This window comes from Euprymna scolopes, chromosome 6, assembly GCF_053919585.1.
Source record: "Euprymna scolopes isolate OS-2025 chromosome 6, ASM5391958v1, whole genome shotgun sequence".
Taxonomy (NCBI): domain Eukaryota; kingdom Metazoa; phylum Mollusca; class Cephalopoda; order Sepiida; family Sepiolidae; genus Euprymna; species Euprymna scolopes.
Genome location: NC_136487.1, coordinates 176103774 through 176126822, shown reverse-complemented (window position 1 = coordinate 176126822; position 23049 = coordinate 176103774). Strand labels below are relative to the sequence as shown.

At 32.9% G+C, this 23049-nt stretch overlaps 1 protein-coding gene across 1 annotated transcript in view; it reads left to right on the top strand.

The window, feature by feature from the left end:
* The first annotated feature begins 1078 nt into the window (after positions 1 to 1078).
* Positions 1079 to 23049, top strand: part of LOC145278291 (proton myo-inositol cotransporter-like) — a 129999-nt gene continuing 108028 nt past the window's right edge. The window contains exons 1-2 of the mRNA XM_080130584.1: positions 1079 to 1265; positions 17732 to 17891. Coding sequence (XP_079986710.1) covers positions 1079 to 1265; positions 17732 to 17891 — 347 coding nt within the window. The remainder of the gene's footprint in view (positions 1266 to 17731; positions 17892 to 23049) is intronic.

Below are 23049 nucleotides of genomic sequence, written 5' to 3'. Positions count from 1 at the left end.
ACATTTATTTTTTTCTTCTACAACGAGCACTTTCTCTTTCCTGTATTTTAATTAAACTAGTAATTTCACTGTTACATTGAAATACACTCAGCTCTTTAGACTATTGTTCTAATCTCCTTTAAATTATATATATATATATATAATATATTTATATTGTATATACACATATATATAATGTTAAAAGTCCACATTTGCTTCTAGAATAGAGATTTCAATGTTATGAGGTTTTTTGAAGCATGAAAATTATGTTATTTTTTATTTAATGTTTTATTTTATTATATTTCAAGCGGTCCTCTGCTTTTGGTCACAAAGAAGTATGGAAAATTTTCGATACTTTTTTTTACTAAAATCACATTTCATAAAAAATGTCATCATTTGAGTCGCCTAATGCTGCTCTGCACTCAAGCGTCTCGGCGGAGATGAAGTTTGAAAAGAATTGGACAGACAAGACACATAATTTTAGTGAGTTTTATATGTATACAGCTTTCTACTGATAACCTTATTTGTATTGAAATTGTATATGAAAATCTTTTGTCATGTTTCGTAGACTTTTTTGTATAAAGGAGTGTACACATTTTTAGCGGGAGGGGGTAGGGAAATGCTTGACAACTGTTGGAAGAGGACACGCATGCATAAACAATACTATTTTATGTAATATTATTTGCATAGGTGTTATTTTTCACTGGAAAAGAAACACAGAAAGAAGTACACATTAACACACACCAAGTTAATTGAAATTAGTCATGCAATCAATTTCTTTGTAAAGTTTCGAATTTAATCATTTTAATCTTTTTCTTTGTTTAATCAGTTTTACAATTCAGTATATGAAATATTTTTTTTAAATGAATTCTGTAGAAATAAGAGAAAATAAACCGAAACGTTTATGGATGACAAAAATGAATTCTGAAAAAATGAAGGGAGATGACATCAAACGTCCATTGATGGTGTATATATTGACAGTTTTTGTGCAGTTGTCTTTGGTCACCACGGGTTATGACATGGTGTCTCGTCAGGGGCGATTTTGCTTGCCAAAGACATCGACTATCTTCGCCTTACTCAAGTATGGAAGCAACTTATCATGGCTGGACCGATGGTTAGCGCTGGTGTCTTTAGTTTAATTGGAGCCTTTCTCAGTGATAAATATGGTCGACAAAAAAGTTTGTTGCTGTCTTCAAGTTGTTATATGTTGGGGAATGTTGTTTGTGGCTCGGCTTTCAACAGAGAGACATTGTTTATCGGACGGTTACTTATCGGATGTGGAATTGGTAAGTACAATATAAAATTATGTTTCTAATTTTTTAGATAAGGATTGATAATTCGTATAATTTGGATAATTCGGACTATTGTTTTCATCTTCTTTCTAATATTTACATCTCGACTTCCTTGAGGTGAATCTTGTTGAACTTGGGAATCTCTCTGTCGAACGCGGGAATCTCCACGGAATTTCGAACGGAGGCATTTATTCAGTTCACGAATATAGCATGCCCCCGTTCCGTCAGCATTTGGTAGGAATACTAAATAATGCACAAATGTATTCGTAGTATGGTCCACTTTGAGGATTTACCCTTTGACCTCCAGAAGAGTATAACGCAAATTAATTTTATGAAGTACTTTATCCAGTACGGGATGGACTCTTACTAACGATTCTAATATGAATTTTTGTAGCCTTTAACCAAATTTGATTTTTAGATGCATAATCATACTATATATATAGCCGTATTTATTTATTTTTATTTATTTTTTATTCAATTTTCACCCCAAACAAGGCACAGTGCCACTTTGAAGCAAGGGGCTACTATTAGGAACTTAATTAGCGGGGTCATTATGGAGGGAGATGAGTAGAAAGATGTTTGTTAACATTACACTTGAACTTCTGCATATCATTGCAGTTGGGAAAGCAGAATCCCGGAACGGAGTTCCAAAGAACCGCAGTTCTGGGGAAGAAACTATTGGAGTAAAAGGCTTTCTTGCACCTAGGGATCTCTACTGTAAAGGGATGAGACTTAGTAGCTTGTCGGGTTTGTCGGGGGTAGTTACGTCAGGGAGGTACAAGTGTTTGCAGTTCGTCAGAGCATTCACCATTAAAGTATTTGTAGAACAGGCAGAGGGATGCAACATCTCGTCGATGGGACAGAGGCTGAAGCCTAGATGACAGTTCAGGACCTATCAGGTTGGCGACTCTCTTTTGAACCCTGTCCAGGAGCGAGAGACAAGAAGCAGATGCACCAGCCCAGATGTGACAACAGTACTCCATACATGGGCGAATGGTTGCCTTATAGAGATACAGGATACTGTCAGGCGTAAGTAGTTTTCTAGCACGGTAGAGGGAGCCAACCTTCCTTGCAGCAGCCTTGGCAATGCTCTCAATGTATCTATTCCAGTTCATATTCCCTGTAAACGTTAGGCCGATGAGTTTAAAGGATGTACTTTCAGGCAATGTGTTCTTGGTCATTGCTATTGGTGATAGAGAAGGTTTCTTGTAGTTATTGAAGGAAACAAGCTTAGTCTTAGCAGCATTGAATGTGACCAACCATTTTTGTCCCCATTCCAATACGAGTTAGAGGTCATCCTCTAGTGTTTCTGCCATTTCCTTGGATATGTGTTCATTTGTTTTCCCCTCGTATCTGTTATAGAGCGTGGTGTCATCGGCAAATATACCCATCTCCGAAACAATTTTATCAGGGAGGTCATTTATGAATATCAGGAATAATAGAGGTCCAAGGATAGACCCCTGAGTTACTCCCGCATTTATGTCATATTGTTTGGATGTACGACCGTCGAGGACAACTTTGATTTTTCTATTACTTAAGAAGGATTTAATTACATTATGAATTCTTCCAGTGATTCCATATGATCTAATTTTCCTTAGAAGACCATCGTGCTATACCCTGTCAAAAGACTTAGATATATCAAGGGCCATCGCTCTACCCTCCCCTGTTTTGTCCAATGATACGTTCAGAAACTACAGTTAAGATATCTTCTGTTGAACGGGCTTGCCTGAATCCATATTGTTTGTCAGTCAAGAGTTTAGCAGCTGTTAGGTGCTGGACTAGGGCTTGATTAACTAAGGACTCAAATATTTTGGCGAAAAGCGGGAGGAGGCTAATGGGGCGATAATTTAGTGGGTCAGTTCTTTCACCAGAATTCTTGAAGACTGATACCACAGAAGCGGTTTTATTTAGAATCGTCTCTCTTTCCCTCCTTCCTCTATCTCATTCACTCACTATATTTCCTCTCACTTTCTCTCTCTCTCTCTCTCTCTCTCTCTCTCTCTCTCTCTCTCTCTCCTATTATATTAACTTAATTTGTTACAAATTGTTTAAATAGAAAGGATAAAAAGTATCCGTCTATATCGTCAGATGATTCGAGTTAAAATAAAAATAAAAAGGAAAACTAGTTTTTTGTGATTACATGTGGATGTTAAATACCAAGAGAATGGAAGTAATGCAGAAAATGGGAAAAGAGGGGAAAACAATAAAAATGTAATTGAGCGTCAAAAAAAGGGTTTGTTGGGGTCTGGATAATGACCTGCATGTGTCTCAAAGCCGAAAAGGAATTAAAAAGTCAGCAGACATCCACGACGACGACGGTAGTGGAGATGGACAAACGGAGCTAAGATGCGTCCAGTTCAAAAGCTTGACCTCAACAGTGAAAAAGTGTGATTTTTGACTTTTAGTGACCTCAACAGTGAAAAAGTGTGATTTTTGACATTTAGTGACCTCAACAGTAAAAAAGTGTGATTTTTTACATTTAGTGACCTTAACAGTGAAAAAGTGTGATTTTTTGCATTTAGGGACCTCAACAATAAAAAAGTGTGATTTTTTACATTTAGTGACCTCAACAGTGAAAAAGTGTGATTTTTTACATTTAGTGACCTCAACAGTGAAAAAGTGTGATTTTTGACATTTAGTGACCTCAACAGTAAAAAAAGTGTGATTTTTTACATTTAGTGACCTCAACAGTGAAAAAGTGTGATTTTTGACATTTAGTGACCTCAACAGTGAAAAAGTGTGATTTTTTACATTTAGTGACCTTAACAGTGAAAAAGTGTGATTTTTGACAATTTAGTGACCTCAACAGTGAAAAAGTGTGATTTTTTACATTTAGTGACCTCAACAGTGAAAAAGTGATTTTTTGCATTTACTGACCTTAACAGTGAAAAGATGTGATTTTTGACATTTAGTGACCTCAACAGTAAAAAAGTGTGATTTTTGACATTTAGTGACCTCAAGAGTGAAAAAGTGTGATTTTTGACATTTAGTGACCTCAACAGTAACAAAGTGTGATTTTTGACATTTAGTGACCTCAACAGTAAAAAAGTGTGATTTTTGACATTTAGTGACCTCAACAGTGAAAAGGTGTGATTTTTGACATTTAGTGACCTTAACAGTGAAAAAGTGTGATTTTTTACATTTAGTGACCTTAACAGTGAAAAAGTGTGATTTTTGACATTTAGTGACCTTAACAGTGAAAAAGTGTGATTTTTGACAATTTAGTGACCTCAACAGTGAAAAACTGATTTTTTTCATTTTGTGACCTTAACAGTGAAAAAGTGTGATTTTTTACATTTAGTGACCTCAACAGTGAAAAAGTGATTTTTTTCATTTCGTGACCTTAACAGTGAAAAAGTGTGATTTTTGACATTTTGTTACCTCAACAGTGAAAAAGTGTGATTTTTGACATTTAGCGACCTCAACAGTAAAAAAGTGTGATTTTTGACATTTAGTGACCTCAACAGTGAAAAAGTGTGATTTTTGACATTTTGTGACCTCAACAGTGAAAAAGTGTGATTTTTTGACATTTAGTGACCTCAACAGTGAAAATGTGTGATTTTTGACATTTAGTGACCTCGACAGTAAAAAAGTGTGATTTTTGACATTTAGTGACCTCAACAGTAAAAAAGTGTGATTTTTTACATTTAGTGACCTCAACAGTGAAAAAGTGTGATTTTTTGCATTTAGGGACCTCAACAGTGAAAAAGTGTGATTTTTTACATTTAGTGACCTCAACAGTGAAAAAGTGTGATTTTTGACATTTAGTGACCTCAACAGTGAAAAAGTGTGATTTTTGACATTTAGTGACCTCGACAGTAAAAAAGTGTGATTTTTGACATTTAGTGACCTCAACAGTAAAAAAGTGTGATTTTTTACATTTAGTGACCTCAACAGTGAAAAAGTGTGATTTTTTACATTTAGTGACCTCAACAGTGAAAAAGTGTGATTTTTGCATTTAGGGACCTCAACAGTAAAAAAGTGTGATTTTTGACATTTAGTGACCTCAACAGTGAAAAAGTGTGATTTTTGACATTTAGTGACCTCAACAGTGAAAAAGTGTGATTTTTTGCATTTAGGGACCTCAACAGTGAAAAAGTGTGATTTTTGACATTTAGTGACCTTAACAGTGAAAAAGTGTGATTTTTGACATTTAGTGACCTCAACAGTGAAAAAGTGTGATTTTTGACATTTTGTTACCTCAACAGTAAAAAAGTGTGATTTTTGACATTTAGTGACCTCAACAGTGAAAAAGTGTGATTTTTGACATTTAGTGACCTCAACAGTGAAAAAGTGTGATTTTTGACATTTAGTGACCTCAACAGTGAAAAAGTGTGATTTTTGACATTTAGTGACCTCAACAGTGAAAAAGTGTGATTTTTGACATTTAGTGACCTCAACAGTGAAAAAGTGTGATTTTTGACATTTAGTGACCTCAACAGTAAAAAATGTGATTTTTTACATTTAGTGACCTCAACAGTGAAAAAGTGTGATTTTTGACATTTAGTGACCTCAACAGTAAAAAAGTGTGATTTTTGACATTTAGTGACCTCAACAGTGAAAAAGTGTGATTTTTTGCATTTAGTGACCTCAACAGTGAAAAAGTATGATGGTTTGCATTTAGGGACCTCAACAGTGAAAAAGTGTGATTTTTTACATTTAGTGACCTTAACAGTGAAAAAGTGTGATTTTTTACATTTAGTGACCTCAACAGTGAAAAAGTGTGATTTTTTACATTTAGTGACCTTAACAGTGAAAAAATGTGATTTTTTACATTTAGTGACCTCAACAGTGAAAAAATGTGATTTTTGACATTTAGTGACCTAAACAGTAAAAAAAGTGTGATTTTTTACATTTAGTGACCTCAACAGTGAAAAAGTGTGATTTTTTACATTTAGTGACCTTAACAGTGAAAAAATGTGATTTTTTACATTTAGTGACCTCAACAGTGAAAAAGTGTGATTTTTGACATTTAGTGACCTCAACAGTAAAAAAAGTGTGATTTTTTACATTATAACCCTAACCCCCCTCTCAGAGGGCTGGGCCGCATCCGTCGCTAACCTGGTTACCGGGGCATACTTGTGATGCACTTCTGTCCGTGTTCGTATCTCTCAGTTCACAGGACCATGGATGCAACCCAACAGGGCTACATTCTTACTTGTCTAGTGGTGGACCCCTTTAGGGTCATCAGACTCTCACTGGTCACTGGAAAATATCCTTCTGCTGCTCAGGGCATGCGAAATGTGCATGACCCTATGTCCGTGTGGCAACATTGTCGATTTCGGCCGTCACTCTGGCTTCGTGCTGGCTCCAGTCGATCTCTTTCATCATCTGGCGTCAGGGCATACCTGAAAGAAATCTTCATTCAGGCCGGCAATCGAGAAAGAAAGAAAAACTCTGGTTCATTTTCGTAAAAACCAACAAAATAATTATTCATAAATCGTTCTACACTTGTTTAAAAGTCGAGTTTCTTGATCCGAGCTTCATGATGCAGGTTGTATAACTTAAGTTTCTCTAATTAATTTCCCAGCAAAGAATAAGAGCTTTCCAACTTAGCTCTTATGAGGTTTCGCCCCCCCCCCGCCCAGATGGGGTGAGATCGATGTAGACACCTCGATGCAAGTCAGTAAAAAGAGGCCCAAAGACCCTAACTCCAAAAAGTCAATCGTTTTTATCAAATCAGTAGTTCCCCTTCCACCTTTCTGGAGTTATTCTATCTTTTTTCCATTATCTTATTCCTTTTTCTTCTTTTTCTCTCTTTCTCTTCGTTCCCTATTAATCTTATTCTTTTTTCTTCTCTTTCTCTCTTTCTCTTCGTTCCCTATTAATCTTATTCTTTTTTCTTCTCTTTCTCTCTTTCTCTTCGTTCCCTATTAATCTTATATTTTTTCTTCTCTTTCTCTCTTTCTCTTCGTTCCCTATTTATCTTATTCTTTTTTCTTCTCTTTCTCTTCGTTCCCTATTAATCTTATTCTTTTTTCTTCTCTTTCTCTCTTTCTCTTCGTTCCCTATAAATCTTATTCTTTTTTCTTCTCTTTCTCTCTTTCTCTTCGTTCCCTATTAATGTTATTCTTTTTTATTCTCTTTCTCTCTTTCTCTTCGTTCCCTATTAATGTTATTCTTTTTTCTTCTCTTTCTCTCTTTCTCTTCGTTCCCTATTAATCTTATTCTTTTTTCTTCTCTTTCTCTCTTTCTCTTCGTTCCCTATTAATCTTATTCTTTTTTCTTCTCTTTCTCTCTTTCTCTTCGTTCCCTATTAATCTTATTCTTTTTTCTTCTCTTTCTCTCTTTCTCTTCGTTCCCTATTAATGTTATTCTTTTTTATTCTCTTTCTCTCTTTCTCTTCGTTCCCTATTTATCTTATTCTTTTTTCTTCTCTTTCTCTCTTTCTCTTCGTTCCCTATTTATCTTATTCTTTTTTCTTCTCTTTCTCTCTTTCTCTTCGTTCCCTATTAATGTTATTCTTTTTTATTCTCTTTCTCTCTTTCTCTTCGTTCCCTATTAATCTTATTCTTTTTTATTCTCTTTCTCTCTTTCTCTTCGTTCCCTATTAATGTTATTCTTTTTTCTTCTCTTTCTCTCTTTCTCTTCGTTCCCTATTAATGTTATTCTTTTTTCTTCTCTTTCTCTCTTTCTCTTCGTTCCCTATTAATGTTATTCTTTTTTCTTCTCTTTCTCTCTTTCTCTTCGTTCCCTATTAATGTTATTCTTTTTTATTCTCTTTCTCTCTTTCTCTTCGTTCCCTATTAATGTTATTCTTTTTTATTCTCTTTCTCTCTTTCTCTTCGTTCCCTATTAATCTTATTCTTTTTTCTTCTCTTTCTCTCTTTCTCTTCGTTCCCTATTAATCTTATTCTTTTTTCTTCTCTTTCTCTCTTTCTCTTCGTTCCCTATTAATCTTATTCTTTTTTCTTCTCTTTCTCTCTTTCTCTTCGTTCCCTATTAATGTTATTCTTTTTTATTCTCTTTCTCTCTTTCTCTTCGTTCCCTATTTATCTTATTCTTTTTTCTTCTCTTTCTCTCTTTCTCTTCGTTCCCTATTAATCTTATTCTTTTTTCTTCTCTTTCTCTCTTTCTCTTCGTTCCCTATTAATGTTATTCTTTTTTATTCTCTTTCTCTCTTTCTCTTCGTTCCCTATTAATCTTATTCTTTTTCTTCTCTTTCTCTCTTTCTCTTCGTTCCCTATTAATGTTATTCTTTTTTATTCTCTTTCTCTCTTTCTCTTCGTTCCCTATTAATGTTATTCTTTTTTATTCTCTTTCTCTCTTTCTCTTCGTTCCCTATTTATCTTATTCTTTTTTCTTCTCTTTCTCTCTTTCTCTTCGTTCCCTATTAATCTTATTCTTTTTTCTTCTCTTTCTCTCTTTCTCTTCGTTCCCTATTAATCTTATTCTTTTTTCTTCTCTTTCTCTCTTTCTCTTCGTTCCCTATTAATCTTATTCTTTTTTCTTCTCTTTCTCTCTTTCTCTTCGTTCCCTATTAATCTTATATTTTTCTTCTCTTTCTCTCTTTCTCTTCGTTCCCTATTTATCTTATTCTTTTTTCTTCTCTTTCTCTTCGTTCCCTATTAATCTTATTCTTTTTTCTTCTCTTTCTCTCTTTCTCTTCGTTCCCTATTAATCTTATTCTTTTTTCTTCTCTTTCTCTCTTTCTCTTCGTTCCCTATTAATCTTATTCTTTTTTCTTCTCTTTCTCTCTTTCTCTTCGTTCCCTATTAATCTTATTCTTTTTTCTTCTCTTTCTCTTCGTTCCCTATTAATTTTATTCTTTTTTCTTCTCTTTCTCTTCGTTCCCTATTAATCTTATTCTTTTTTCTTCTCTTTCTCTCTTTCTCTTCGTTCCCTATTAATGTTATTCTTTTTTCTTCTCTTTCTCTCTTTCTCTTCGTTCCCTATTAATCTTATTCTTTTTTCTTCTCTTTCTCTCTTTCTCTTCGTTCCCTATTAATCTTATTCTTTTTTCTTCTCTTTCTCTCTTTCTCTTCGTTCCCTATTAATCTTATTCTTTTTTCTTCTCTTTCTCTTCGTTCCCTATTAATCTTATTCTTTTTTCTTCTCTTTCTCTTCGTTCCCTATTAATTTTATTCTTTTTTCGTCTCTTTCTCTTCGTTCCCTATTAATCTTATTCTTTTTTCTTCTCTTTCTCTTCGTTCCCTATTAATCTTATTCTTTTTTCTTCTCTTTCTCTTCGTTCCCTATTAATTTTATTCTTTTTTCTTCTCTTTCTCTCTTTCTCTTCGTTCCCTATTAATCTTATTCTTTTTTCTTCTCTTTCTCTCTTTCTCTTCGTTCCCTATTAATCTTATTCTTTTTTCTTCTCTTTCTCTCTTTCTCTTCGTTCCCTATTAATCTTATTCTTTTTTCTTCTCTTTCTCTTCGTTCCCTATTAATCTTATTCTTTTTTCTTCTCTTTCTCTTCGTTCCCTATTAATCTTATTCTTTTTTCTTCTCTTTCTCTTCGTTCCCTATTAATCTTATTCTTTTTTCTTCTCTTTCTCTCTTTCTCTTCGTTCCCTATTAATCTTATTCTTTTTTCTTCTCTTTCTCTTCGTTCCCTATTAATGTTATTCTTTTTTCTTCTCTTTCTCTCTTTCTCTTCGTTCCCTTTTAATGTTATTCTTTTTTATTCTCTTTCTCTCTTTCTCTTCGTTCCCTATTAATGTTATTCTTTTTTCTTCTCTTTCTCTCTTTCTCTTCGTTCCCTATTAATCTTATTCTTTTTTCTTCTCTTTCTCTCTTTCTCTTCGTTCCCTATTAATCTTATTCTTTTTTCTTCTCTTTCTCTTCGTTCCCTATTAATCTTATTCTTTTTTCTTCTCTTTCTCTCTTTCTCTTCGTTCCCTATTAATGTTATTCTTTTTTATTCTCTTTCTCTCTTTCTCTTCGTTCCCTATTAATGTTATTCTTTTTTCTTCTCTTTCTCTCTTTCTCTTCGTTCCCTATTAATCTTATTTATTTTTCTTCTCTTTCTCTTCGTTCCCTATTAATCTTATTCTTTTTTCTTCTCTTTCTCTTCGTTCCCTATTAATTTTATTCTTTTTTCGTCTCTTTCTCTTCGTTCCCTATTAATCTTATTCTTTTTTCTTCTCTTTCTCTTCGTTCCCTATTAATCTTATTCTTTTTTCTTCTCTTTCTCTTCGTTCCCTATTAATTTTATTCTTTTTTCTTCTCTTTCTCTCTTTCTCTTCGTTCCCTATTAATCTTATTCTTTTTTCTTCTCTTTCTCTCTTTCTCTTCGTTCCCTATTAATCTTATTCTTTTTTCTTCTCTTTCTCTCTTTCTCTTCGTTCCCTATTAATCTTATTCTTTTTTCTTCTCTTTCTCTTCGTTCCCTATTAATCTTATTCTTTTTTCTTCTCTTTCTCTTCGTTCCCTATTAATCTTATTCTTTTTTCTTCTCTTTCTCTTCGTTCCCTATTAATCTTATTCTTTTTTCTTCTCTTTCTCTCTTTCTCTTCGTTCCCTATTAATCTTATTCTTTTTTCTTCTCTTTCTCTTCGTTCCCTATTAATGTTATTCTTTTTTCTTCTCTTTCTCTCTTTCTCTTCGTTCCCTTTTAATGTTATTCTTTTTTATTCTCTTTCTCTCTTTCTCTTCGTTCCCTATTAATGTTATTCTTTTTTCTTCTCTTTCTCTCTTTCTCTTCGTTCCCTATTAATCTTATTCTTTTTTCTTCTCTTTCTCTCTTTCTCTTCGTTCCCTATTAATCTTATTCTTTTTTCTTCTCTTTCTCTTCGTTCCCTATTAATCTTATTCTTTTTTCTTCTCTTTCTCTCTTTCTCTTCGTTCCCTATTAATGTTATTCTTTTTTATTCTCTTTCTCTCTTTCTCTTCGTTCCCTATTAATGTTATTCTTTTTTCTTCTTTTTCTCTCTTTCTCTTCGTTCCCTATTACTCTTATTCTTTTTTCTTCTCTTTCTCTCTTTCTCTTCGTTCCCTATTAATCTTATTCTTTTTTCTTCTCTTTCTCTTCGTTCCCTATTAATCTTATTCTTTTTTCTTCTCTTTCTCTCTTTCTCTTCGTTCCCTATTAATGTTATTCTTTTTTATTCTCTTTCTCTCTTTCTCTTCGTTCCCTATTAATGTTATTCTTTTTTCTTCTCTTTCTCTCTTTCTCTTCGTTCCCTATTAATCTTATTCTTTTTTTCTCTTTCTCTCTTTCTCTTCGTTCCCTATTAATCTTATTCTTTTTTCTTCTCTTTCTCTCTTTCTCTTCGTTCCCTATTAATCTTATTCTTTTTTCTTCTCTTTCTCTCTTTCTCTTCGTTCCCTATTAATCTTATTCTTTTTTCTTCTCTTTCTCTCTTCCTCTTCGTTCCCTATTAATCTTATTCTTTTTTCTTCTCTTTCTCTCTTTCTCTTCGTTCCCTATTAATCTTATTCTTTTTTCTTCTCTTTCTCTCTTTCTCTTCGTTCCCTATTAATCTTATTCTTTTTTCTTCTCTTTCTCTCTTTCTCTTCGTTCCCTATTAATCTTATTCTTTTTTCTTCTCTTTCTCTCTTTCTCTTCGTTCCCTATTAATCTTTTTCTTTTTCCTTCTCTTTCTCTCTTTCTCTTCGTTCCCTATTAATCTTATTCTTTTTTCTTCTCTTTCTCTCTTTCTCTTCGTTCCCTATTAATCTTATTCTTTTTTCTTCTCTTTCTCTCTTTCTCTTCGTTCCCTATTAATCTTATTCTTTTTTCTTCTCTTTCTCTCTTTCTCTTCGTTCCCTATTAATCTTATTCTTTTTTCTTCTCTTCTCTTTCTCTTCGTTCCCTATTAATCTTATTCTTTTTTCTTCTCTTTCTCTTCGTTCCCTATTAATCTTATTCTTTTTTCTTCTCTTTCTCTTCGTTCCCTATTAATCTTATTCTTTTTTCTTCTCTTTCTCTCTTTCTCTTCGTTCCCTATTAATCTTATTCTTTTTTCTTCTCTTTCTCTTCGTTCCCTATTAATCTTATTCTTTTTTCTTCTCTTTCTCTCTTTCTCTTCGTTCCCTATTAATGTTATTCTTTTTTATTCTCTTTCTCTCTTTCTCTTCGTTCCCTATTAATGTTATTCTTTTTTATTCTCTTTCTCTCTTTCTCTTCGTTCCCTATTAATCTTATTCTTTTTTCTTCTCTTTCTCTCTTTCTCTTCGTTCCCTATTAATCTTATTCTTTTTTCTTCTCTTTCTCTTCGTTCCCTATTAATCTTATTCTTTTTTCTTCTCTTTCTCTCTTTCTCTTCGTTCCCTATTAATGTTATTCTTTTTTATTCTCTTTCTCTCTTTCTCTTCGTTCCCTATTAATGTTATTCTTTTGTCTTCTCTTTCTCTCTTTCTCTTCGTTCCCTATTACTCTTATTCTTTTTTCTTCTCTTTCTCTCTTTCTCTTCGTTCCCTATTAATCTTATTCTTTTTTCTTCTCTTTCTCTTCGTTCCCTATTAATCTTATTCTTTTTTCTTCTCTTTCTCTCTTTCTCTTCGTTCCCTATTAATGTTATTCTTTTTTATTCTCTTTCTCTCTTTCTCTTCGTTCCCTATTAATGTTATTCTTTTTTCTTCTCTTTCTCTCTTTCTCTTCGTTCCCTATTAATGTTATTCTTTTTTCTTCTCTTTCTCTCTTTCTCTTCGTTCCCTATTAATCTTATTCTTTTTTCTTCTCTTTCTCTCTTTCTCTTCGTTCCCTATTAATCTTATTCTTTTTTCTTCTCTTTCTCTCTTTCTCTTCGTTCCCTATTAATCTTATTCTTTTTTCTTCTCTTTCTCTCTTTCTCTTCGTTCCCTATTAATCTTATTCTTTTTTCTTCTCTTTCTCTCTTTCTCTTCGTTCCCTATTAATCTTATTCTTTTTCTTCTCTTTCTCTCTTTCTCTTCGTTCCCTATTAATCTTATTCTTTTTTCTTCTCTTTCTCTCTTTCTCTTCGTTCCCTATTAATCTTATTCTTTTTTCTTCTCTTTCTCTCTTTCTCTTCGTTCCCTATTAATGTTATTCTTTTTTCTTCTCTTTCTCTCTTTCTCTTCGTTCCCTATTAATCTTATTCTTTTTTCTTCTCTTTCTCTCTTTCTCTTCGTTCCCTATTAATGTTATTCTTTTTTCTTCTCTTTCTCTCTTTCTCTTCGTTCCCTATTAATCTTATTCTTTTTTTCTCTTTCTCTCTTTCTCTTCGTTCCCTATTAATCTTATTCTTTTTTCTTCTCTTTCTCTCTTTCTCTTCGTTCCCTATTAATCTTATTCTTTTTTCTTCTCTTTCTCTCTTTCTCTTCGTTCCCTATTAATCTTATTCTTTTTTCTTCTCTTTCTCTCTTTCTCTTCGTTCCCTATTAATCTTATTCTTTTTTCTTCTCTTTCTCTCTTTCTCTTCGTTCCCTATTAATCTTATTCTTTTTTCTTCTCTTTCTCTCTTTCTCTTCGTTCCCTATTAATCTTATTCTTTTTTCTTCTCTTTCTCTCTTTCTCTTCGTTCCCTATTAATCTTATTCTTTTTTCTTCTCTTTCTCTCTTTCTCTTCGTTCCCTATTAATCTTTTTCTTTTTCCTTCTCTTTCTCTTCGTTCCCTATTAATCTTATTCTTTTTTCTTCTCTTTCTCTCTTTCTCTTCGTTCCCTATTTATCTTATTCTTTTTTCTTCTCTTTCTCTCTTTCTCTTCGTTCCCTATTAATCTTTTTCTTTTTCCTTCTCTTTCTCTCTTTCTCTTCGTTCCCTATTAATCTTATTCTTTTTTCTTCTCTTTCTCTCTTTCTCTTCGTTCCCTATTTATCTTATTCTTTTTTCTTCTCTTTCTCTCTTTCTCTTCGTTCCCTATTAATCTTGTTCTTTTTTCTTCTCTCGTGACTCCTTTCTCTATCCCCTTATTTTAGATTCTTTTCATTTCTTCTTTCTTGTGAACGCCTTCTTCGTCTTTCGTGACAATATCTCTCCCTAGGTTCAATTTTATTTATTTATCTGTCCAACTTATCACTGGCTTGGTGGCTTAGTGGCTTGGTAGTTAAATATAACAGGTGGACCGAAATGACAACATCTCACAGACACCAAAGCAGAACTTTTGAACCCAATTCATTGTACCTGTCTCACTCAATTAGTAGTTAAAATTCATATTTTTTTACCAAATCCAACTAGAAAATCAATCTCTTGTTCCACTTCTCTTCCTCTATTTGAAAAGCAAGATCATCTGGTGTCGCCAGGGATCTCGTCATATCCGCCCCTTCCTTTCACTTGTCAATTAGTCATAATTGGCATATATGCGACCTGCACCAGAAGCCTGGACCTAACTAGTAATTCTACAATCAGTCAATAAAAAGCAACTGACAAAAATTGTCCATTTAGCATGCAAAAATGTTCTGGTCCAATGGTTCTGGTTGTACTGCTGTGTATATTATAATGTAGTATGTATCCGTGCATAAGTACTTGTATGTAGTTCATGGTTCTTATCATCAGAGAAAATGGCACTCATTCAATAATTAAACATGCACCCATGCAATTATAAGCTTCCACAGCTCACGAGTTATGGATTTTTATATTCGCCTACACATGCATTTTTTCAATTGATAAACTCCCTTTTTTCACTTTACTAATCCTTTTAAGGTGACTGCAACTACGTACAAGCAAAACAGTTTCTCTTCTTTATTTTCAGTCCTTCTGTATGACTGTAACTCATCAAACCATGTACATGCAAACATGGGGTTTCTTTCATTTTTTTTTCTTCTTTACTTTCAGTCTATCTTCACGACTTTATGTGCATGCAAAACATTTTTTTTTCATTTTCGGTCCTTCTCTATGACTTAACCTAGGTGCATGCAACCGTGAAAAGATAACCATGTTCAGTTCACTATCAAAGGAGGGCTCATACACCCTTTAAACTACTTGCTCATTTTCTCTTTCTCATAAATCATAAACAATCAGAAAAATATTTGCGCTTTTGATACTTGTTTTTCATTCTTTTTTCTTTTTTAATAATGGCTTAGGGACTGAGTTTGGGGTCCCTGCTTGTAACCTTGGGTTTTGTCGATGGTTGCAACTCATGCACGCTATCCAAGTTTTGGTAGAGGGCACTCATTGGTATCCCCACTCCGCTCAGGTGTGCTGTTTGTCAGCTGTCAGTGGTTTGTGGTTTGTGGTTACTTGATTTCTTCCTACATTTAAAACTGGGGAATTCTTTCATTATTGACACCCACATTTTTATCCAGCTATCTGCTAATTAAAAAAAACAATCTCCAGATTTCTCTCACACCTCATTGAGTAAAAGAAAGGTCAGATCCTTTCCACATATCCATTTTTCTGATATTTCTCTTCTTTTCCAAATTTAGTTAGTCCTCAACTAAACTATTTCTTTTCAATCAGAATTCCCAAATACAATACAGAATTCCCAATACAATTAATTCTCTATCCTACAAGATCGACAGAAGTTTCAAAACACTATTTTTCAAAAAATCTCACTTAATTCTCACATGATTATCTGAAGCCAACAAAATGAAAACGAGGTAAATGTGGTATTAAGAAAATTGCACTTCCCACACTACAAAACAAGTTTAGTTGTATACCAGTGTAATGCTGACTACGTGGGTCGTACGTTTCAACCTCTGGGAGTCAGATTGGCACAGCATGTCCCTTCGTGTTTTCTAAAGTCCCAGAGATCGAGAATAAACACATTACTGAACACATCCGGACGTTCACAGAACACATGAGTCATCAATTGGTGCGCACTTGTATGACAATAAAACATGTGCTGAAGCGTATTCGGCTGGCTGTTTTCGCATTGTACACAAGGTCCGTTCCAAACAGCATCTCAATATTTTGGAGGCAGTAAGTGTACTAATACGTAGACCATCTCTCTGTAGGCAAAGAGAGCTGTCGCATAAATTAGACCTTTTTAAAGAGCTCTAATTAGCAACAACAAAAAAAGCCTACATTGCGTCAATATTCCTTGTTTCTGCACTTATTTGCAGACAAGTTTTTTTCTTCATCCGTCTCGAGTTCTGAATTATGGACAACCTTCACGGGTGATTCGTTTACTTAATTTTCCGCGTGTTATTTTATTCTTTGTGTAATGTTTAAAGTAAATGAAGATGTAAAACAAAACCTCTTTCCAGGGCTTTATTGAACAAAATTCAAAGCAAGAGAGAAAGAACTCAGTCTTTTAAAGAAAAAGGAACGCGTGCAAAATCACGTGGCAAGAAACTGAATTTGCATATCTATTTTCTTTTTAATAGTAAGAACAAAACAATTTAAATGAAAACATAACACTTTGGTTTTACCACTCCCCTCGTCTCCATTTTCAGTTATGTGTAAATCGTTATATTTTAATCGTTACCGATGTTATCGCTTGAAAAAGGTCGGTTGAAACGTTCCTCGAGGTTTGTAATTTTTATATTCGAATAACTTGACAATTTTTCTCCCGTGTATTTTTCCCGTTAATCTTCTCCAAATTTTATATAATGATAGCACTTATCCTTTTTAAAGTTTTAATGACATTTTGTACCACTATACATTATATATATATATATATATATATATATATATATATATATATATATATATATATATATATATATATATATATATATAAAGCTGAACGTATGTGTGTGTGTCTGGTCACGAATAGGCTCCTATATGGTTGACTATTATAGAAAACTGATTACATATAATGATAGAAGATGTATCGAGAAATAAGACTGGGTATGTTTGATCTGGCATAATGATGATTCATTACAATTGTGGGGTCTGCGTAAGCGCATGGGCCACAATGTATGGAAATAAAAAATTAAAACTTAAAAAAAAACGTTTACAAGTGTTTTTGATATAGATGTACATAACAATACTTTGATAAATATGTTTTAACTTAAATAAGGAGGTATAATAAAATTGTGGTGTCTGCGTTCGCGCCTGGCCTCCATAGAATGAAAATAGGCACAAACTTTAATAAAGACTTTTTATATCTATCTGCGTCAGTATACTTTGATAATTATATTTCAGTTTGAAGAAATATGGTATAATAAAATTATGGGGTGTTCGTTCGAGCCTGACCCCCATCGAATGGAAATATGTCACAAAGTTTAACAAGGTTTTTTAATATAGATCCACAGAATATTGTGATAAGTGTTTCAGTGTGAACAGGTATGGTATAATAAATTATGGGGTTTATCTATTTTATTTTTACTTTCATCATATTTTGCTTTGGTTTTGATACCTCCAAATTCGAAGCTATCTCTCTACAACCGTTCCTTTTCATAACCTATCATACTTTCATAAATCAGAGTCCATTTTCCGTAGGCTGTTTTGAACCCAGTCAACGACGGGTACTTTTGCTAGTATATATATATATATATATATATATATATATATATATATATATCAGTTGCTTTCAAAAATATTTCTTTAATGTTTATATATGTATATAAAATGCATATTATTGTGTTTCTACATGTATACCTGTGTATCCGTATGTAACAATCGCATAATGTTTCTTTGAATGGTAAATGTTGTCATTTTATTTTACAGGAATTGCTTCTGCTAACACAGCTGTGTACGTGGCTGAATGTTCTCCTATCAATATACGTGGCCGCCTTATTGGAACAAGTCAACCATTCTTAACCATCGGCATTTTAATTGGAATAATCATATCAGCTCTATTCAGCTCCGATCTTAACAACGGCTGGAGGCAAGTACTACACAATAGCACGCATTCTTTCAGGGTGGACGGCTGAGAAAATGCTTTCATGTATAATGCGAATATAAATACCTAAACTGTGTATGTATATATATATATATATATATATATATATATATATATATATATATATATATTAGCGGAGGAGTTTAGTAGAGTCTATAAAGGTCAACTCTCTCAACTTTGACCTCTTAAAAGCTTGCTGCATGTCTGAATACCATTTATGTAAATTTTTAAATGATTAGACTAAAAATTGGCTGAATAGTTTGCTAGAGACCACAAAAGTCAACCTTTTTTTAACTTTATCCCCTTGATAGCCACATTTACGGCTAAAATCGATAAACAAAGTTTACCGTATGTCTGAATACACTTTATGTAAAATTTCAAATGTTTAGACCAAAAATTGGCTGAGTAATTTGGTGGTAACCGTTAAGGTCAAATTTTTTTTAACTTTGGCCTCATTTTTGACCCCAAATCTCAATATCCTTTATGTAAAATCTCACGTCTATATACTGAAAATTGACAGAATAGTTTGGTAGGGATATATATGTATAAACCCCATAATTTATTATACCATACCTGTTCACACTGAAACACTTATCACAATATTCAGGGTACAGCTAGTATATATATATATATATATATATATATATATATATATATATATATATATATATATATATATATACTAGCTGTACCCTGCCACGCGTTGCTGTGGCTCAAATTGGCGCAATGGAAAAAGTTCCAAAATGAGAAAAAGCATGTTTCTTATAGGTTTAAATTTCCTTTTTGCATGGGTACAGTTTTTGTTGTTCCATTTTCTTAGCTGATATAGAGATTTTCCGGTTTGGTGACTCTTGAATATGTAACATAAATTATCCATGTGAAAAAACAGTCAGTGTGTAACTGTAAGGCCCACAATTGTAAAGATTGTTCCCTGTGCTTTGTTGATGGTTATTGCAAATGACTATAAAATTGGAAAGTTCAATTTCCTAAAGTGTAATGATGTATCCGGTGGAATCATAGGAATGCATGGAATGAAGATATATTCATCTGTGAAAGGTCATGTTAAGATTGTTATTTCTATGATATTGTTTGTTAAATTTGTTTTTACTTCAAGCTATATGCCATTGCAAAGCTTGGATTGTTTTATATTTCACAACATGATAATTAGTACACCAAATTTCAGTTGCAATACATGCGGTGGCATCCCTGGCAAATATAGCTGTTGGATAATTAACCACTTTATCTGCTTTCACAACAGTGTCGATGGATTTGTATTTGACTACCTCACTTGGAATTTTACATTGAATAATAGCGTTAAGTTCATGGACATCTTTGTATTGACCTGCAAGAATAGCTCATTCACTCAGTCAAATGGAATTCTTATAATTTGAATATCTGCAAAAACCTTTAAAACTAACTATTCTTTGGATGAAATAAAATTACAGAAATTACAGAAGTTAAAAGTCAAAGAATTTTGCCCTTAACTTTGATCAGCTGGCATTTTTTCGTACCCAATTTCCCACAAGTGATGCAAAAGTTCTTGTGCGGATCAAACAGTCTGCAACTGTACATGCATATTTTGAGTTAAGTTTAATGTCTTCACATGGAACAAAAAAGTAGAGTATTTGAGGCAAGCATTTATTTCATCTGCTGATGTTGATTGAAGAATAACAGGTAACATTTGTCTGAAATCTCCTGCAAGCAATATTACTGCATTTCCAAATGGTCTTACATTGCCACGCAAATCTTGCAAGGATCGCACAAGAGCCTCAAGTGATTTTTTGCGTACCAGTGTGCATTCATCCTAAACAATAAGTTTGCATTTCTGCAATATTTTTCCCCATATTGGATGTTTTGGAGATGTCAAACATGAGATTTTTGAAAAATTGAATGTTTTAAAGTAGAATAAAAAGTTCTTCTACTTGGCAGCAAGGGCGCAGGTATTCCTCATGCAGCAAGGGCTAAGGCTATGTCATTTTGTTACCAAATGGCTGCCAAAATCAATTTAATTAGAAAGGTTTTACCAGTTACTTCTGGTGCTGTTCAAGGTAGCAGTAATTTCCAAATAACTTCTATTCTCACAGTCAGTAAATTAGGTGACTAAAATAGGATTTATCCATGTTTTGACAATGCCTTATTCACTGTAATTAATTTAGGAGACTAAAATAGGATGAGGGATTAGAGATGGACAGATAGAGAGGAAGATATATAGATAGAAAAGAGAAAGTGAGAGGAAAATAGAGAAAGAGAAGGAGATAGAGAGATAAAGGGATTGATAGATAAACAGAGAGGGGGGAGTTAGGAACAGAGAGGGCTGAGACAGAGGAAAGGAGATATAGAGGGAGTTAGAGAGAGAGAAAGGGGCTCAAAGAGAGATGGAGAGGGTGATATAGAGAGAAACATAGATTGAGAGAGGGAAAGGGACAGATGGATAGAGAGATATTAAGAGAGGAAGAGAGAGGGGGAGAGAAACAGAAGAAATCTTTCGAGACTGGGGCAATTTTAATGTTTTGTTATTATCCAGAGTACCCCTTTTTGGGGGGCTAGATTTTCCTCACATTAGAAACCGACCGGGTTATCTGTACTTTCACTTAACAAATTAATAAAAGAAAACATATTGTAAAAATTGAATTTAACATGAAAATACTATTTTAAAAAATAGCACGATAACATAAGTGCATAAGTGCCACTTTAGGTACTCCTCGGGCGTTCAGTTCCATGGCGACCAGCATAATTATTTAATGGTCGCTCCCTTAGCACTCCCCCTAGTCAAGGCTAATGCATGCGCACGTAACATTTTTTTTATTTACTGACGTTGGCTTAGTAACTAAACGATTTATTGATAATTTCGTAACCCTTAAAGGCATGCCGGAAGATTTAAATTGGTTCATTATTGCTGTAATGAAAAAAAAAAGTTTCATTCAACACAAAACCAAAAACACATATTAATGATAAATGATTTATTATTCTATTCATTGAAATTTACTAATTTTTAAATAAAAAAGTAAAAAAAAAAGTTAATTTAAAAAAATAGTTGCTTATGTGCGCATAAAAAAATTGTTTTTTCTTTTTTGTTTTAGATTAGGTCCACCTTATAATCACCCTTCAACATCCTCATCTTAAGAACAGCTTCCAGAATAACTGATATTTGTTGTCAGCATACCCACCCGAAAATACTATTACAAAAAAGGAGGGGTTCAGTGCCCGTGGCAAAGAAGTAGATTTATTTATCAATAAAAGTTGCGGAGAAGTAAATTTATTTATCAATAAAAGTCGTCATTTAAAAAAGAAAATTGTAGAGGTGGACCTAAATGTAAATATTTACCCAAAAAATTATTCCGAAGTTTATTACAATAACGTTTTGTTTTCGCACTATTCAACAATTTGTTCATCCGCGCATATAAATTAAAAAATATTTGTAAAAGTGAGAAGTTATCAGTAAATGATTTAGTTTTTTTTTTTATTTATTTATTTATTTATTTTTTACATTAGGTCCACCTCCACAAATGTTAAGAACGGCTTTCAGAATAAACACTCTGAACCTCTCCATGTTAACAACGGATTTCGGAACAAACACCATTGGGGGGGGGATATTTAAAAAAAAGTCGATAAAAGTCGTCATTTAAAAAGAAATTTAAAATCAAATGTTTGTAAAAGCGAGAAATTAATAAATGTTTAGTAACATTTTTCGGTGCTAATGCAGAGAGTGATCCACGCTATTTTTAAATCGTATTTCCACGTTTAATTAAAGTTTTATGATATGTTTTTTATTCAATTGCAAGGTTAAAGTACAGAATAGGTACAAAACACCCTCCCATCCCCATGTTAAGAATGGCTTTTTAAATAATAACGTTATTATTTCAGCATGGATCACTCTCTGCATGAGTACCCATTTTTCTTTTAATATTCATAAAAAGTAAAACTTTTTTCAAAATAAATAAATAAATAAATGTTTGTAAATGTGACAAATAATCGTTTAGTTACGGAAACGTCAGTAAATAAAATATGTTACGTGCGGGGTGGGGTGGGAGACTAAGGGAGCGACTATTATTTTTTTCTGCTGGTTGCCATGGAACTCAACGCCCACGGAGTTCCAAAATGTCACTTTTTTTGTCAAATAAATTTCAAGCAATTTTTGCAATAAATAATAGATAGAAACTTCGTTAATTTTACGACTCACCCCAGCATATTATAAACACCCTAACTTCCCCATGTTAAAACGGCTTTCGGAATGAACACCCCCAACCTCCCCATATTAAGAACGGCTTTCGAGGTTTATGGAAGGGCGTTTTTTTAACATGGGGAGGTTAGGGTGTTTATAATACGTTGAGGCATGTCGTAAAAATGAAACATTTTTAAAAAGTTAAAACTTTTTATGTAAACAATGCCGTGAAAAGAAACTAAACAATTAAAACGTAATGTTTCATGAGTGAAAAGCCTTAACATAAATAAAGGAATTTAAAATTAAAATTAAATTTACCGTTTTTTTATTCAATTGTAAGGTTAAAGTACAGAATAGGTACAAAACACCCTCCCTTCCCCATGTTAAGAATGGCTTTTTAAATAATAACGTTATTATTTCAGCACGGATCACTCTCTGCATGAGTAAGTTTTTTTAGTAGTTGAAACGGAAGTTACCAGAAATAAAACCGAGCAAGTCTCGCAGAAACGACTTCGAAAAATATTTATATTTTATTTAATATTTTAATAATTCGCGAGGTAAATTTATTTTAATGACATAAAAACATCCCTCGACTCTAAAGATGGGTTGTCTGAAAATTTCAAATAAATTGGTAACGTAGAAATATGGTTTTATTCACTTTTAACGAACCAAATTTACATTTATATATATATATATATATATATATATATATATTCTTTTCCCAAAGTAGTGAACACACACACACACACACACACACACACACACACATATATATATATATATATATATATATATATATATATATATATATATATATATACTAGTGTACCCTGCGACGCGTTGGTGTGGCTTAATTTGATGTAATGGAAAATTCTAATAAAAAGAGAAAATGCATGTTTCTTATATTCTTAGTACAGCAATCCACCCCAAAAAGTAAAAACAAAGAGGCGAAAATGAAAAAAAAATGGTACTCTTGCAGAA